This window comes from Cornus florida, unplaced genomic scaffold, assembly GCF_030987335.1.
Source record: "Cornus florida cultivar Cherokee Brave unplaced genomic scaffold, ASM3098733v1 CherokeeBrave_3.0.0_Hap2_Chr03, whole genome shotgun sequence".
Taxonomy (NCBI): Eukaryota; Viridiplantae; Streptophyta; class Magnoliopsida; order Cornales; family Cornaceae; genus Cornus; species Cornus florida.
This window is the reverse complement of record NW_026775573.1, coordinates 6,620,524-6,637,039: the sequence shown is the minus strand read 5'-3', so window position 1 is coordinate 6,637,039 and position 16,516 is coordinate 6,620,524. Positions and strand designations below refer to the sequence as shown.

General features: G+C 34.1%; 1 protein-coding gene across 1 annotated transcript; it reads right to left on the bottom strand.

The window, feature by feature from the left end:
* Positions 1 to 1,088: 1,088 nt before the first annotated feature.
* On the bottom strand, positions 1,089 to 11,230 carry LOC132299229 (putative ABC transporter C family member 15). The gene is made up of 11 exons (XM_059795726.1): positions 10,972 to 11,230; positions 6,591 to 8,920; positions 6,352 to 6,438; positions 5,263 to 5,913; positions 4,151 to 4,315; positions 3,565 to 3,859; positions 3,041 to 3,255; positions 2,445 to 2,750; positions 2,111 to 2,174; positions 1,788 to 2,027; positions 1,089 to 1,672 (listed from the first exon to the last, which is right to left on the bottom strand). The coding sequence occupies exons 1-11, from the start codon at positions 11,009 to 11,011 to the stop codon at positions 1,545 to 1,547; spliced, it is 4,521 nt and encodes a 1,506-aa protein (XP_059651709.1). The 5' UTR covers positions 11,012 to 11,230; the 3' UTR covers positions 1,089 to 1,544.
* Positions 11,231 to 16,516: the final 5,286 nt, after the last annotated feature.

The following is a 16,516-nucleotide window of genomic DNA, read 5'->3' as shown; positions in this document are numbered from 1 at the left end:
TTGCCTTTGTAATTTTGTTGTGTATATAAAATATATATTTTTTATACCCAAGAAAAAATAATAATATATATATATATATATATATAAACTCATTTTGGTGGCAATGCTAGTATTGAATTATTTGCTTTCAATGCTTCATTTGTATGATTATGCTGTGTTTCTGAACCTATTGCTTTATGTATGCATTAATTTGTTTTTCTTTTTTTAATTTCAATTTCATATCTCTATGCCTCCATTTAGGTGAAATTCTATCTTCATTTTGCCTATAAACAATGTTGGAATTTCTTAAATCTATAAACTAGGCAATTTCATGTACATTTCTTTCTTTTTTGTCATTATCTCTCTGTTATGCAAATTGTCATTGTCCAAACTCCAAAATAATTAGTTCCCACCTCTGTGAATTCATCTTTACAATAGTGCCTTATCTTTTCCTGCCAGAAGTTGCATTGTCCTTGTTATGGAATATGAAGTTCCATTTAGTTTTGCAGGTAGTTCAAAAGTATAAGTTTTTTGTTTTTTTTTTCAACCTTAAAAAGGGTTAGTTTACAAGGAAAAATTTGTCTCACATCTGATGATCCGGATGAGAGAGTAATTGAGTATATATGGGATCTACCGAAGGCGTTGCAAGTTCGGGCCAAGGAGAATATTACAAGGGGAAATTTATCTCACATCGGATCCGAAAGGGAGAATGATTGGGTATTAGATCGCAAAGCACCCCACCCATTATAAAATGATGACTCGGATTGCACTCAACATTGCATATCTGACTCAGGTAAGAACTTTTGGACACAAAATTAAGAATTTTTGGGCGCAATGGTTCATTCAATAGTATGGTATGCCACAATTAACTCCACCATACAGTTTAGTGTAAATCATATTTCAGTTTTAGAATTTGGGAACTTGTAAATGACTCAAGTCTTAATGCGCTTATTGATTTAATATATATCTTTTGCATACTACATTTATGCAATTACATAGTATGTACTCTATAGAAAATCCTTCTTAGTGGTATACAAATGACAAAAAATTACCATTTACTGGAGTTTTTGAATTCAAAGCATAAACTGGACGCATATTGATGCAACATGGATCGCATAATTTCACACTAGACTTTTATTAGGCAATAATCTTACACATATATATGTTTTTCTAATAATACACCAGTAATCTTGAATGATATTATGATGCCTCTGGGAGAATCTTTCATTATTTTGTTTTTATCATACATATGACAGCCCTAGAAATGCTGAATCAGGATAAGGAATGACTTCAGGCTTGTTACAGGAAATAGCCTCAGAGGTAAGGTTGCGTACATCAAACCCTCCCCCCACGGGTGTCGTGTGCACTGAGCCCTTATTATTATTCACTAATATCAACGGCACTTCACCTCCAAAGCAGTCTATCTGTCTCCTCTGTCAGAGCTGAGAAATGACTCAAACCTTTGTTGCCTATCTGAGTGATGTGCTACTACCCCTTAACTTATGGTCTCTCTTTCATGAGATGGCCATGCAAGTTTCATTTCTTGAAATTGTCAGCATCAAGATTCAGTTTTGCACTTGCACCAAGCTATTGAAATTTTGTGATCTCATGGAGTACTCCTTGATCAGTTTTGAGAAGAAGGAATCCTCTCTTTCCAGTAGCTTTGCTGGTGTGTCGTACTCCGCTATTCTTCCTGTTGACAGAAAAAAAAAAAAAAATTTAATTAGTTTTCAATCAAGTAGTCCATGGAAACACAACTATAGGCTTATCTGCTCATTTATCATATATACATCGTCTTTTGTGCTTACCTTCATCAAGGACCAAGACAAGGTCACTATCTATAATCGTGTGGATTCTGTGAGCTATCGTGACAACAGTTCGATCTCTGAACTCTTGACTAATGATCTTCTGTATCACTCCATCAGTTGCAGTATCAACTGATGCTGTTGCCTCATCCAGTACGAGAACGCTACTTCTCTTTAGCAAGGCTCTTCCGAGACAGAATAACTGCCTTTGGCCCACACTCCAGTTCTCTCCATTTTCGACCACTGTCAGAGCCATATATATTAGGAGCTTTCACTATTGAAAAACCTACAAACCCTACATAATAAGGAACAATGATAAATCTAACCTGTAGAATCCAGCTTCTCTTCCTTAGCACGCACTAAATCACCAAGTTGACATTTATCTAGTGCCTGTAAGATTACGGAGTTGTTTCAGTTATAATAATTTCATACCATAACCACATTTAGCATATATGTGGCACGTTCATGGCCTTGTTACATAACTCATGCCAAAACTCAACTTAATTTATGCATTATGGCCACTGAACTAGGCTCTTTTGTACTGCATCAATTTAGTAGCTATATTGCATTTCACTTGTATTTTAATAAATAACTCGAGCTGATTTGCATTCAAGTCATAATAAAAATGGTTCTATGGAATGTATGGCAACAATATTTTACCTCCCAAATTTCATTGTCAGAGTACTGCTGTAGTGGATCAAGGTTTCCTCTAATTGATCCTTCAAACATTGTTGGGTCTTGTGGAATTATGCTAAGTCTTGTTCTCAAATCATGAAGACCTATCTTGCAAATATCTACATCATCGATGACAATGCTTCCCTCTCTGGGTTCTACAATTCGAAAAATGGCTTGTATGAGGGTTGATTTCCCACTGCCTGTCCTTCCCACAACACCTACTTTCTTTTTTCCCGGAAATATGCAAGTAATGTCTTTCAAGACCGATGGGAGATGTTCAGCGTAACGGATCTGCAAAATGAGGCATACACATAAGGAAATGCTTAAGACAAAGCCCAAAGTTATTCTTCTAACCCCTCAGAGTTGTATGTGAAATGGTCCTTAATTTCAAATAAAAAAGAAAACTTGTGAACTCATTGAAAAAGGTGTTGGATGGGAGTAATTAACAAAATTCCAACACATTCATTTTTATTAAGTATTCTAGAATTTGTATGGAAAAATGTTTCATATGAAAACAAATTCCAAATTATCTGAAAAATATTTTATATTTTAAAAATTAATACCATGCTTTGAAGGTTTACCTGCAGATTTTTGAAACAAATTGTTCCAATATCTGGCCAGTTGTTTGGTGGTCTGCATTCTTCATTAACCAGAGGTGCTTCACTGGCTAGATTTGAGTACTGAAGAATTCTTTCGACAGATATCATTTTATTTTCTGCATTGCATATGTTCCAGATAACTGAAGCTTGAAGTATGTTCAAATTGATTCCATATGTTACCGCCAACCCTGCAATGCCTGTAGAATATCCAAGTCTGAGATTAGTTCTTTGTGAATACATGTGCATTGAAACTAATATTTTCTCATAAAAAATAGGAAATTGACTATCATGTAAGCTACATATTTGGCATACACCTTCATAATGTGATGTACATGGGAGTGGTGTCCACCCTTTGGTTAGTGCCATTTAAAAAGGATCCTAACCATGTCTAAGGAAGCAAAAGATATTTTATGAGCTCCACTTTTAGGTCATTCTGATCAAAGACGACGTCTGCATATTTTATGCTTAGGAAAATCAAAATATTACAATAAATTTCTGATGCTCACTTGGATTAATAATTCCTTCAGGGAGGCTTACAAGCAAAACCAGTGAGAAGGCAAAAACAAAATTGGACAACTGGTTTAGTCTGAAAGAAAGCCATTCCATTGCTGATACATTGTGAAACCATGATCTGGAGTGGTTATCAATAAGACGGAGATTCGCATCAGTGAAGCGGTCTTTTTGGTCAAAAGCACGGATTGCTGCTGCTCCTGCAAGTGATTCTGCAAAGTGGTGGAGGATTGGAGCTAGTTGTATTCCTGCTAAACGTGCCAATTCTCTTGCAGTTGGTATGTAATATTGCTGAAATTACCAAAAAGATATTAGATATATATCAACAAAATAAGAACAATTTTTAAGTGGTGATGTTAAGCTACTTATCAATTTCTTTTTCCCTTTTGGGTAGCTAAGTTTATTTGCTTTTCTAAAAGATTCATCAAAATAGTGGTTATAACAATTTCATAATAATTTTCATCCGTTTTCTTTTCTTCTTTTTTTTTATTATTATTGAAAATTTTGTAATGTACTCTACATAATTTAATTGAGCAATGAAATGTTCTAACACCAAAACTTAATCACTTCGTAGTGTCTTACTTGGTACCATATGCAGATTGCTGTTACTGGAATGAAGATGACGAATACTTCCCATGCTACCTGCGACATGACTGCAATGGTCCCAAGAATCTGTATTATTGAGAAAGCACACCAACCTAATCTGGCTGCCATCTCCAAGTCTACCACACTTTGGTCTGTAGATGCCTGAGAATAAAATAATTAGGTACTGTGAGTCTTCAGGAAATTTATGCTTTCAGTTTCTTATGAACAAGATGTATAAATGTCTGAAGGAATAAATCAAATCGGAACTCATCTGTACTATCTCATATCTTAGAAATTGAAAATATATGAGCAAGACTTTTAGCATTGCATTGATCTTCAGGCTTCACCTTGAAAGCTGTAAACTCAAAAAATGTCTTTTCAATTTTTTTTCTTTATTACTTATCAATTATTATTTAATTCCATCATTTATCAAGTCATTTTTGTCTTACTCAAGATGCAGACTGCTGGGACATTATTTCTATTTCTAAAAGAAGTCTTTTCCTTGTCATGGAGCAGTGGTCCTTTTGGGATCAGTGTGTTCTTTGGGGAAGAATATTTAATTAAAACTCTGGAGGTGAGCTGGTTATAACAACAGAGAGAGCATATTATGGCAATAATCACCCCCTTGCAAAGGTTAAGGAAATAATATTAGTTTCTTTATAAGTTGGCTGATATCATTCATACTCCTATTATTGTCCGCTATGGAATGTCTTTTTTTTTTTTGGTTGAACGAATTCATCTGAAATTGTAGTTTCCATAGGTTAATGCAAACTTCAGTAATTAGTAAATAAATAAGACTTCCTTATTTCGTATGCTTAGTTTTCTTGTTTAAAGTAAAAAAACTAACTCATTTTATGCATTTTAGACATTGATCTTTGATGTAGATTTTGTGCGAGTTGAAATTTGAAATCTTCAGCGCAACTGCTACTACTGTTCATTCATGTACAGCATCTATTATTTTCCTCTAGACTGATGCTATATACCTGCAAACTCTATTACACACATTAAGCATATCAAATTAGACTAGAACCAGCCACTGCCAATCTCTATATGTTTTAACTCCAAAATTGATGTTCTTGGAAATTAGAAGTGAGATTTGTTTTACTCACCCTATTTAAGATTCTTCCTGTCGGTGTTGAATCAAAGAATGCCATTGGAGCACGGAAGACACTATGCAGCATGTTGGTGAAGAGCTTTTGTGCTGTCTGAAGGCCGGTTGTGGCGACTAGCGTGGCTCGGACCAGAACACAAAGTGAACTTCCAGCAGCAAGAAGTGCATAGACAAGTAATATAAAATTCATCCCAGCTACTGGCTCAGTTTCATTGGTAGGAGGACAAGCCCATGCCATCCAGTAATTGCTGGCTATCTGTAGTACTTGGAAAAGTGACTGGGCCAAAATTATGATTGGTACTAAGGCTCCACCTTTCACAACAGTCAAGTAAGACCAATAAACTTCTTTTCCAATGCTTCCTGTCTCTCTCTCTTCATCCTGCACCAATCTCCCATCCTTTTCTGTTATTTCTAGAGAGATATTATGCTCTGATTCCTGATTAGTGAGTGGAAGGTCTGCATTTGAAGTGGGATCTGTGTCGCATTCACCATCAATTGCTGCAGATTTAGATGTTCTGCTAGAACTTTCGACTGTTAGGATTGATTCCAGTGCTTGACTATGAGCTCCAACTAGAACTTCAAATCCGATATTTTGCTTCAAAAGTTCTTCGAATGTTCCAGCTTGTGCTATTTTTCCATTTTGCATCACCTGTTGAAATCATTATTTAACATCTGACACCTTTTCCTAAAATTGCAGTCACTAATGGTGTGCCAAATGTTTACTTTTGAAAGTAAATCTGAATTAAATTCCGTTTTTTCAAAATCTATGGAATATGTTAATTCTTTTTTCTAATCTGAAAGTCATTTACCAATTTCCTCAACAATAAAAACAGTTCTTAAATAGTTCGAGAATCATAACAAAGCATCAGTATTCTTGCATGCTTAGCGTTCTGGTTACTCAAATTCTTTCTTTGAATTTTGTACCAAACACACCCACACCCACGCACATTGTGCAATACGACCTTAATTCTGAATTATTCTTGGTGGTAAAGAATGCATGAATCATTAGTTTGTTAACATGTCCCTGAAGTAATTTTCTTAATTGACTCAAAACACAAATTGGCATCTTTTGTCACATGGTACATACCAGAATGAGGTCTGCTGCTGGAAGAAACTCAACTTGGTGGGTAACATAAAGTATAGTCTTGTCCTTAAGAATTCCCATCAGGCAGTCCTGCATGGAGTACATAAAAAAAAAAAAAAAAACACATCAGTTATCAAATTTTTCGTAATTGTTGCTTCATATATGAAGAGTGCAGGCATTCTAAGTGGAACTTAAGGTGATTAATTGTAAGTTCTTAACTCCAAGATTCTGGATTTACTAACCTCAAAGAGTTTCTTTCCTGTATGAGCATCCACAGCACTGAAAGGGTCATCGAACAGATATAAATCGGCATCCTGATAGGCTGCACGAGCGATTTGTATCCTTTGCTTCTGGCCTCCACTCATATTTATCCCTCTTTCTCCAATCTCTGTTAAGTCACCAGCGGAGAATAGCTCAAGGTCCTTATTTAAGGCACATGCTTCAACTGTTCTGTCATACTTCGAACTATCATAAGGATTCCCAAAGAGAATGTTCTCTCTGACATTCCCTGTTAGTATCCAGGGGCTCTGAGGAACATAGGCCTTTGTACCACTAATCTTCACTGTCCCTGACATTTTTGGCATCTCTCCTAGTATGCATGAAAGCAAACTGGACTTCCCTGATCCTACAGTGCCACAAATTGCCACCTTCATTCCCCTATTCACTTGTAACTGTATTCCATCAAGGGTTGGGTTTTCTGATTCTGCATCCCAGCTAAACTTTCCGCCATTTATCTCAACTCCGAATTCTGTTTGATCTTTTGGAACAAATTTAATGGCATTCGACTGAAGTTCATCTTCTTGGAGGTAAGAAGCAATTCTATCCACAGACACCTTGCCCTGAGCAATCACAGTGAGCAAATCAGGTAAATTGTATATGGGATCTTGTAACATTCGGAATGTGGCCAATGCAGATAGGACTCGCCCGGCTGTCAGTGGGATCCCCAATATGAAAACACATGCCCCAAAAGTCACCACAGAAATAAATGTCGGTGATCCCCAGAAGATAAAAGCTGATATTGCTGACAATCTTAGTGACTTCCATAGCCAATTGTATTCTGTTTTCCTCAGAATGTCTAAATTGTGAAGATAATGATTGTCCCATGCTTGAAGTTTTAGTGTCTTCATGTTCCGGAGAACTTCTGAAGTGGCTTTCATCCGTTCGTCCTTGGCTTCCATTATCTTAGACTGGTATCTTTTCTGAAATCTTGTGATTGGTATGTTGCAAGCCATCACCATTAAAGTTGCAATTAATCCCACCAATGACCCTAATCCTAGATTCCTATGTAGAATATAAACTGCTAAGGAAATTTGTATAGGCAACATCCAAATTATGTTCACGTACCAGATGAAGTCTGTAATTCTTGAAACATCCACACTCATATAGTTGATGATCTCTCCACTGCTGTGGCTTTGGCGGGATTGACTTGATAATAAGAGGCCCTTTTTGTATATGTGAGATGTCAGAGCAGCCCTCAGCCGAAGGCCTAGCTGGCGAGCCCCGAAGATCCATTGCCTCTGTGCTATTGTCTCAACCATTTTAGCACCAAGAAAGCCCAGTGCAAGAATATAACCACTCTGTAAGCTCCGAAATTTCTTTTCACTCAGGAAAATTACAAAGTCGTCAATAAGGTATGGGCCAACATATGATGCTATGGCAGTTACCACTGCAAAAAATGCATTGATTGCTGCTTTCTTCCTGACAAACAGAAAGATTGCCTTATAGATTGATGGACTTGTGGTTCCATCTCTCTCCTTGACATGTTTTAGGCTTTCGTCAAAGGAATTGGATAGAAATCCAGCAGAGTCCCTGATGTCAACATCCGGGACTTCATCCTGGTTGAGCGGATTCTTGAACCCCACAGCAAAGAGTGGATTGAGCCAAGAGAATGTAATGAGTTGGAAAAGAGTAGCTTTTCCATATAGACATTCCCTTTTACCTTCAGAACGTTTTTCAGTTTTGCCATTCAGAAGCGGATCAGTGATGCCATTTGGAACTTTAAAGACCATGCCTGTCTTTCCTCGGACTGAAATAACCAATAAGCATGTGGATGCCAGAAGACAAAGGAAGCCAGCATAATCTTGTACTTTAAGGTGGTCATGGTTTACAATTATTAAATGAATATCAAGAGCCGTGCGAATTAGTGACAAGAAGAAGCTGCAGAACCACCAGGTTCTTAAAATCCAAGGGAACTTCATGCACTTTCTATTGGGAATCTTGTATATTGCAATCAATGTTATTGCCCATGATATCACTTGCATGATCTCTGATGAAAGGATTGGGACTGGAGATTTGCACCAGGCACTAGTCTTGTTGTGCAGCATTAGTAGCATGAAATGAGTTCCCAGAAGCAAAGTGGAACAAATTGTGCTGATTTTGTAAGAGTGGCTGTACGTTATGCCAGCAGGGTACTTCTCTACACCTTTTGTTCTGTGTTTGCATAGATTTTCCCGTACAAAGCAAATAAATATGAGTGCAAGGAGCCCAAGTTGCAGAATTATGCTGGCATCCTCCCACAAACAACCAGAGCTTGGCTGTGGCCATTCTATCTGAAACTGAGGCAGCTTGAAACCTGTTATGCATTACAAAACAGGGAAGTAAGAACATGTCTCGAGAAAAGCAAGCTTATATCCCTTCACTGGATGCTATTCGTTCACAGTATCATTGACAAAATGAGTTGATCAGTCTCAGATTTTACTGAGGGTTTTTGGGTTTTTGCTACAGGTGCAATTGGTAAGATGCAATAATTCGACCTCTTAGGGCACATAATAGAACTGATTATAAAGTGTGCATGAACTCTACATGTAATACATCTCATCATCAGCTGGAATTTTAAGTATAACTGCATATCTGTTCAAGATGCTCCAGTTAATACAATATAACAAGCTATGAGGCCCTGGACGCTTGCAATAAAAGGCGTGCGGCGATGAAGCATACTGAATTGGATGGTGCAAGTTTGTTTGTCTAGCTTATATACCAAAATATAAGGTAAATAAAGTTCACTTATCTAATGGACCTGCAGCTACTTTCTGCAATTCTTTTTATTCAGGCTGAAGCGATTCATTTTAATATCTAATTGAAATTTCATGGATTGTCATCCAACAGTGTCAAATTTTGGAGTCCTAGTAGAAACTTAGATTGTGATTAAAATTGTTATTAGATAAATTCTATATGTTCACCTTGTTACTTGTGCTTATTATCGTGCACTTTGGACGTTCGATTATTGAATTCAAAAAATTCATGATGACTGCCAAGGTTTTAACAACTCTCTCTGCACGGGATTTCTCCTGTCCATCAAAAACATCGACTTATTTATTGTTTAAATATGTTTAATCTGGCATTATTTTTATGTATTATACTCATCATACATGTACATGTATGTAGGAAAGAGGAACCTAGTCAAATCATCCAACCTCAGCTATCTCCCAGGAACATCCCATTGGACAAAAATATATGCAGGGCATCCAGAACTGCCAACTCAACTCTCACATGTAGTAGAGGTTAGCATGCAAACAATGGAAGCCAAAAGTAAAGATGTGCTTTGATGTACTGAGGAAATCATTCATGTTTGTTGACTTCCATATAAGGTATGAGCTGAGTTTATCTTGTTTTTTCTCTAGACTGGCATGATTTAATTTTTTTTTTTTTTTTTTTTTTTTGAGAATTCTTGGGATTTCAATTAATTATTTCATTCTTTTTTATTTGATGATTATGCTGATGGATCCATATTAAGCACCTGATGAATCACTTCATAAAGCTAGTTTCTTGTTCTGTAAAGTAATTATATGGAAAGTGCGATAAATGTTTAAAGAAATGCATAGTTTGTGGATACTAGTATAGTTTAATACTGGAGATTCTACTTACTTAACTATAGAAATATACGAAAAACATTAAAATCTAATAGCCTTGTTGTACTCCTGGCGATGCAAATGAGACTGCTAATGTTGTCATGAAACTGAAGACATGAATCATGGAGCAAATAGCCAAAACTCCTACATATATACAACAAATCCAAAACACTAAACCCCCCCCCCACCCCCCCCCCCCCCCCCCCCCCCCAAAAAAAAAAAAAAAAAAAAAACTCAAACGCGCATTAGAAAATAGAACCAAAAAAATAAAGGAATTCAACCAAAGATCAAGTAAAGCATATCAACATAATTTTAATGTTTCGAGTGATTAAAATGTGTACTAATGAGCCCTTATTAACTAAAATCACATAAAAATAAAAATAAAAATTAAATAAATCATGTTGACTATAATATTGTCATGAAACTGTATACACATGAATCATGGAGCAAATAGCCAAATCTCCAACATATATACAACAAATCCAAAACACTTAATCTATTGAAAACTAAATTTTTTTTAAAAAAATTTGCTCAAACACAGAAGAAAAAAAACACCTGAAAAAACAAGAAACTAAACCAAGGAGCAAACAAAGCATATCAACATACTTTTAATGTTTCAAGTGATTAAAATGTGTACTTAATGAGCACTTATTAACTATAATCACATAAATATAAATATAAATATAATTAAAAAAATCATGTTGTATTTTCAGCTATGAATAACAAAGTGAATGTTTGTATAATTGATGTTCATGTATGCATTTTCAAAGCTTACTTGTTGCACTTCTGGAATTGAACATTGCTTCCAAAACCATGCTTGTCTCCAGCTTAAGCCTTCCTTCAACTTGTGGTGGCTTGTGTATACTATATATCAACTTGTGAACTCTCCTACTAATAATATATGGTCAGTCTGTGACTGATAATTAAAGAAAGTTTAGGCTGGAACATCTAACATGCTGGAGAGCTCATAAGTTTTGGGATTGACAGGGACAATGACAAAGAATACAAAGAAAGAGGAGAGAGAAAGAGAGCATAAGAATATTACTGTGCAAAAGAAATTTGTTTGTACATGTAATATAATCATTTATGGAGAGAGAGAGAGAGAGTATCACGTGATGGTAATTTTGAGGGCGGTCCTTTGGCTGGTAGTTTGAACTCATGTTGGTGTTTTCTAGTGTGTTAAAAGGGTAGGCATGTCAGAAGCAAACAAAACTAAGTAATGGGTGTCATAAAGTTAAAGTTAGGACACGCAGACAAGGGCTAGAGTTTACCCCTTTAGACCTAAAATTCCACTAGTTTTTACTTGAGATTTAAAGGGGTGGGACATTCCTTGAAAGTGACAATCTAAGCGGTATTAAATGCTTTACTTCTTTGTCCTTTTGTGATGGTCTAACAAAAACATGATTGGATTATAACTGTGATTAGGAGATTACGGATTTGAAACGAATGGATTCAAAATAATCTTTCTTTACATACGGAAGTAATTAAACTAGGTATATCTGATTCTCTTTCGATCCTACAATGACAAAAACATGTTCATTGAATCAACTCTTTTTAACTGATCCTCTTTCGATTCTACAATAACAAAAATATCGTATACTGAATCAACCATTTTTAACTAGCTAAAAAAAAAAAAAAACTAAATCGAATTAAAGTCACGATCACAAACCATGACATAACTAGGGTTAGGGACTTCAAAATAATAGTTCTGCACAAGTTCTATGTATACAGACATAACTAGGGTTAGGGATTAAAAAAGTAAATATTCTTGGATCAACTAGGTAATTTTTTCACCCATAGGAGGATTTCAACTTTCAACAACAATAATGATATTAGCAGAGGAAAATTTTAGTGCCATCTAAAGGGTAAAAGGGTGTGTATCAAATAAGATGATGTGAAAAAGTTAAAACAAAGATCAAGGAGAGTATATTTCTAGATCTGGAACGAGGAACAAAACTAAGTTACATTGACAAATTAATCTCCCAGCAAGAAAATCACTCTCTCGTATACCTTATTTTCTTCTCTCTCCCTTCACTTCAAATTTTCAGAGTCCTCAACAAAACCACAATTACTTAAAAAGTTTGCTTTGTTACTCCACATTATATGGAGTTGAGTCCTCCACGTGTTCAATCTCTTTTTTTTTTTTTTCTTTAAACAATAAATATAAGGTGAGCAGAATATACCATACCATTGGTAGGAATGGAAATGAAGTTGTTGTCGAGTAATTTTTGGAATGGAAATGAAGTTGTTGTAGAGTAATTTTTGGAAGATAAAAGGACCAATTTCATTGGTGGATTTTTAGTAGCCGGAAATTACATTGATATGGCATTCCCAACTCACCTAATATTTTCGGTTAGGAACAACGTCATCCACAAAATCTATTTTGGAAGCATTTATATATTATTTAAAAAAATCTATATTTTTACAAACTCACTTTATCAAGTGAATGTGTTGTAATTTCGTATTATATAATTTTTATTGAAAATTTTCTCATAAAAAATCCCCATTTTGAGTAATACTAAAAGTGAACATGTTTGTATATGGTTCCGTTTGTTACACTTTTTATCCATTGGGTGAGATCTGAACTTTTCTTCAGTAATGTTGTTATTGGAATCCACCTAACCGAAGAAATTTCTTTTAGAATGTCCAAAGATAGAAAACCTATGTAAACAATATTTTCGCAACATAATAAATAATTAAAATGAGATTTTTTATTTTATTTTATTTTTATGAGATACAGTCTCGTGTCTTGTTTTGTTTGGTTTTTTTTTTTTTTTTTTAAACTGTATTGGAAGATTTGTATCAGATTCCTATGTTGTTGAGACTTGAGGGTATAGTTTTAAGTAGGATTATATTGAATAATACCTCCGGCCAATTAAACACCTCATTTCCTATGACTTGTATTAAAGTATATGGGATATTTTTATTGCCGGGTGTATTCAATAACCGCTACCCTCGGAATAGTGTATATTTTTTGTGTTAATTGCCTAAATCAATTTTTATAAATCTACCAATTCAAATCATTGTTTTAATCTCCGCATCGTTTAATTTTGAATAATCTTTTTACAAATTAATTGAAAGCTAGGCTTTTCTTTGTTAAATATTGTTGTTGGAGTTCACCTTTAAGTGACAAATCTTTTGTGCGATCCCAAATTAATTTTGTCCAAGTGTATCTAGAAAGAGAAAATTTGTGATGAACTTGTTGGCGGGTGCAAGATATTGATAGGTTACCACACTGGCGAGTTGTGGGTGCACAATCTCACATCACCTGGGTGAACCTTTTGGGATAAAATTCAAGAGCAAAACCATGCGGACTCAGGCCCACAACGGACAATATCGTATCATATGGTAAAGTGAGTCGTTATAAATGGTACCAGAGCCTGATCCAACCGGAAGTGTGCCGACGAGGACGTCGGGCCTCCAAGCCTGGGAAAGGGAAAGGTGAAGTGCTTATATGTAAGTGTGTTATCTCCAATTGGTATGAGACTTTTTGAGGTAAAACCTAAGAGCAAAACCGTGCGAATTCAGGTCCAAAACAAATAATATTGTATCATGTAGTGGAGTGGGTCGTTACAAAATTTGTTTAATCCCATTGTTTTGGTGATTAGTGAAAGATTTTGAATCATATATAGTTTCATTCATGTGAACATTGATTTTAAAAAAAATCACTTTTAATCACACAAATGGAGAAAAAAAAAAATTATTTACTGTTGTTGATTGTAGTTTTTGCAGGCTCACACAAACTATCTTGGAAATGGTAAATGGGATGTTGTGAAAGTTGTTCTTTTTTTTTTAAAACAATTTTTTGGGCAAATTAAATCGTACTAATGTGTAAAAAAATTTCAAGGAGTGCACATGTTTGGAATGTCATCTTAAAATCACATTGACAATAACTAACCAGACTTACGTTGAATGGTAATTTGATTTTTGAATGGTTGGTTTACGTATTGTCAATGGTAGCATCATAATTGATGATGTTGGTTCTTCCATTGGGACATTTCGATCTGTCCAAATCTTTAAGGTTGTAAAGATCCTATCAAATTTTATAAAGTTGATTGGTCAACACGATTACAAATAAATTTTGATTAAATCTTGACAAATAATTATCGAAGAATAATAATTTTCGAACCGAAGAAATCGACTCAAATAATATCACTCGTTGAAAATAAAATTTGTAAGGATTACTCAAGTGTATTCATGTTACATATTAAGCTCCTTAATTTGACACATTTCAATTAAAACGTATTATACTTTGAATGGTAGTTAATATCTGAGTGGTTGGTAAGTGTATTGTCACTAGTACCATCTTAATCATAATCATGATATTTCTTTTTCAAGAGAAGAAAACAAAACAAAATGTCACTCCAAGGGGTATATTCTAATTAGCAAGCATTTAGAGTAATCAATTATGGAATATTTATATAGCTTTTGAGAGAGAGATGATTATGTTAATGATGTGGCAAAAATTAGTGATAGGCATTAAATGAGTAAATATTAAAAATAAAATTATCCGTTTTTTTTTTTTTAATAAATAGAGTTCAATAAAGACCTTGTCAACTTTTAAAAGTTATAAAAAATTCTCATTAAATGAGTAATATTAAAAATAAAAGTAATCAGTTTTTGTTGTTATGTTAATAAATAGAGATCAATAAAAACACTTCTAAAAGTAACAAATTCTCGTTAAATTGGTAATATTAAAAATAAGAGTAATCGATTATTGTAGTTGCGTCAATAAATAGTCTAATAAAGACGCTTATCAGCTTTTAAAAATAACAAAAAATTCTCATTAAACAAGTAATATTAGAAATAAGATTAATCGATTTTTGTAATTACATCAATAAATTGAATCCAATAAATACTCTTGTCAACTTTCCAAAAGAATGAAAACATTTTTTTTTTTATGTAGAGCAATTATTGCCACATCAAGTTGTTGTGTAGTGGTTAAAAACAATTACTGTATATTATTTTTGTAAAAAAAAAATTAGAAATAGCCATTTTACTCCTTCTCTTAGCACGTAAATAAAAATATATTTATTTTAGTGAATTTCATTACATACCTGTATTTAATAAGTTTGTAATTATCATATGTCATCAATATTTCACAAGCGTTAAAGCATGTCTCCTCCTTTTAAGTATTTATATGAATAATTCACATTAATTGACAGCATTTTAGTGAAATTTTACCATTAAAAACGTGAAACTCATTTACCCACAGTAAAAAAATTGAAATGATTTTGATTAAAAAAAGGAATGGAACTTCTGTAACTAAGATCACAACACACATAATGTGGTAATCTTTGTGCCAATGAAATTTCTATGAATTTTTTTTTTTTTTTTTTGCAACAACTTTGTTGGGATTATGAACCATAAGAGAAAAATATCATGTTTATGGACACATGTGACAGATTATGATGCTTTAATGGGATGTATTCGTACATAATTTGTATTGTAGTGAGGTCCTTCTCCACGAGGAGACTTGAATTCAACCACTTGATCTTGTGCCACGTGCAGTGGGGCCCTCTATTCACCACTGCAAGCTAATTCTCGATCAGGACCGCTTGATTTGTGCACCAACTTTCGAAGCCACCGTATTTGGCCAATTTCTAGTTTGATACACTTTTGAGGGTTGGTTTGACGTCCGCTTTGTTTTAAACGTTTTATTTTTAATTAAAATAAAAATAAATTTTTTTATTGTAAGATTACTTTAAAAAAAAAATTTTAAAATATGTTTAGAAATGATATTTTATTATGAAAATGTCAAAAACAGAAACATATAAAATATGGTTTTGAATCATTAACAGTTATCAAAATAAGGAAAAATAACTTTTTAGTATTTTAGTTTTGAATCATTGTTCACAAAGTGTTTTAGCACTGTGTAAAATAAAACAAGACTGCACCAAACATGTTTTTGTTCTCAAAATCGATACTGTAGCAGTCCAAAAATAAAAATAGCCGAAACAAAATGCCTGCCAAACGGGGTCTTAGAGTCGGGATCCTCATTGCATTGGAAAGAAGGACCGGTGATTCGTCGGATGTAGTACAATATTATTTTGAATTAAACTACATTAAGCAAAATGATATCATAGTTTAATAATTTGCATCGATTCAGACACTAGATGATATCGGTGTTATCAATTCATTATATTTGTATTTTAGTGAATAGTAATATTATTACTTGATAATGTTTAATAGTGAATGAAACTATATAATCGGAACTTCCAAATGTTCGTACAAAATTATGTGTTGTACCTCTTTATACTCGTATAACATTATTAAATTAAAGATATAATACAATTAAATGAAAAATGTATCATTTGAAG

Excerpts from the sequence above, each read along its gene's own strand:
- LOC132299229 (XM_059795726.1), bottom strand. The coding sequence starts at position 11,011 with ATGGTTTTGGAAGCAATGTTCAATTCCAGAAGTGCAACAA. Across the intron at positions 4,316-5,262 it reads CAGGAAGAATCTTAAATAGG|GCATCTACAGACCAAAGTGT; the intron begins GTGAGTAAAACA and ends TTTTATTCTCAG. Across the intron at positions 1,673-1,787 it reads TGTCTTGGTCCTTGATGAAG|GAAGAATAGCGGAGTACGAC; the intron begins GTAAGCACAAAA and ends TTCTGTCAACAG.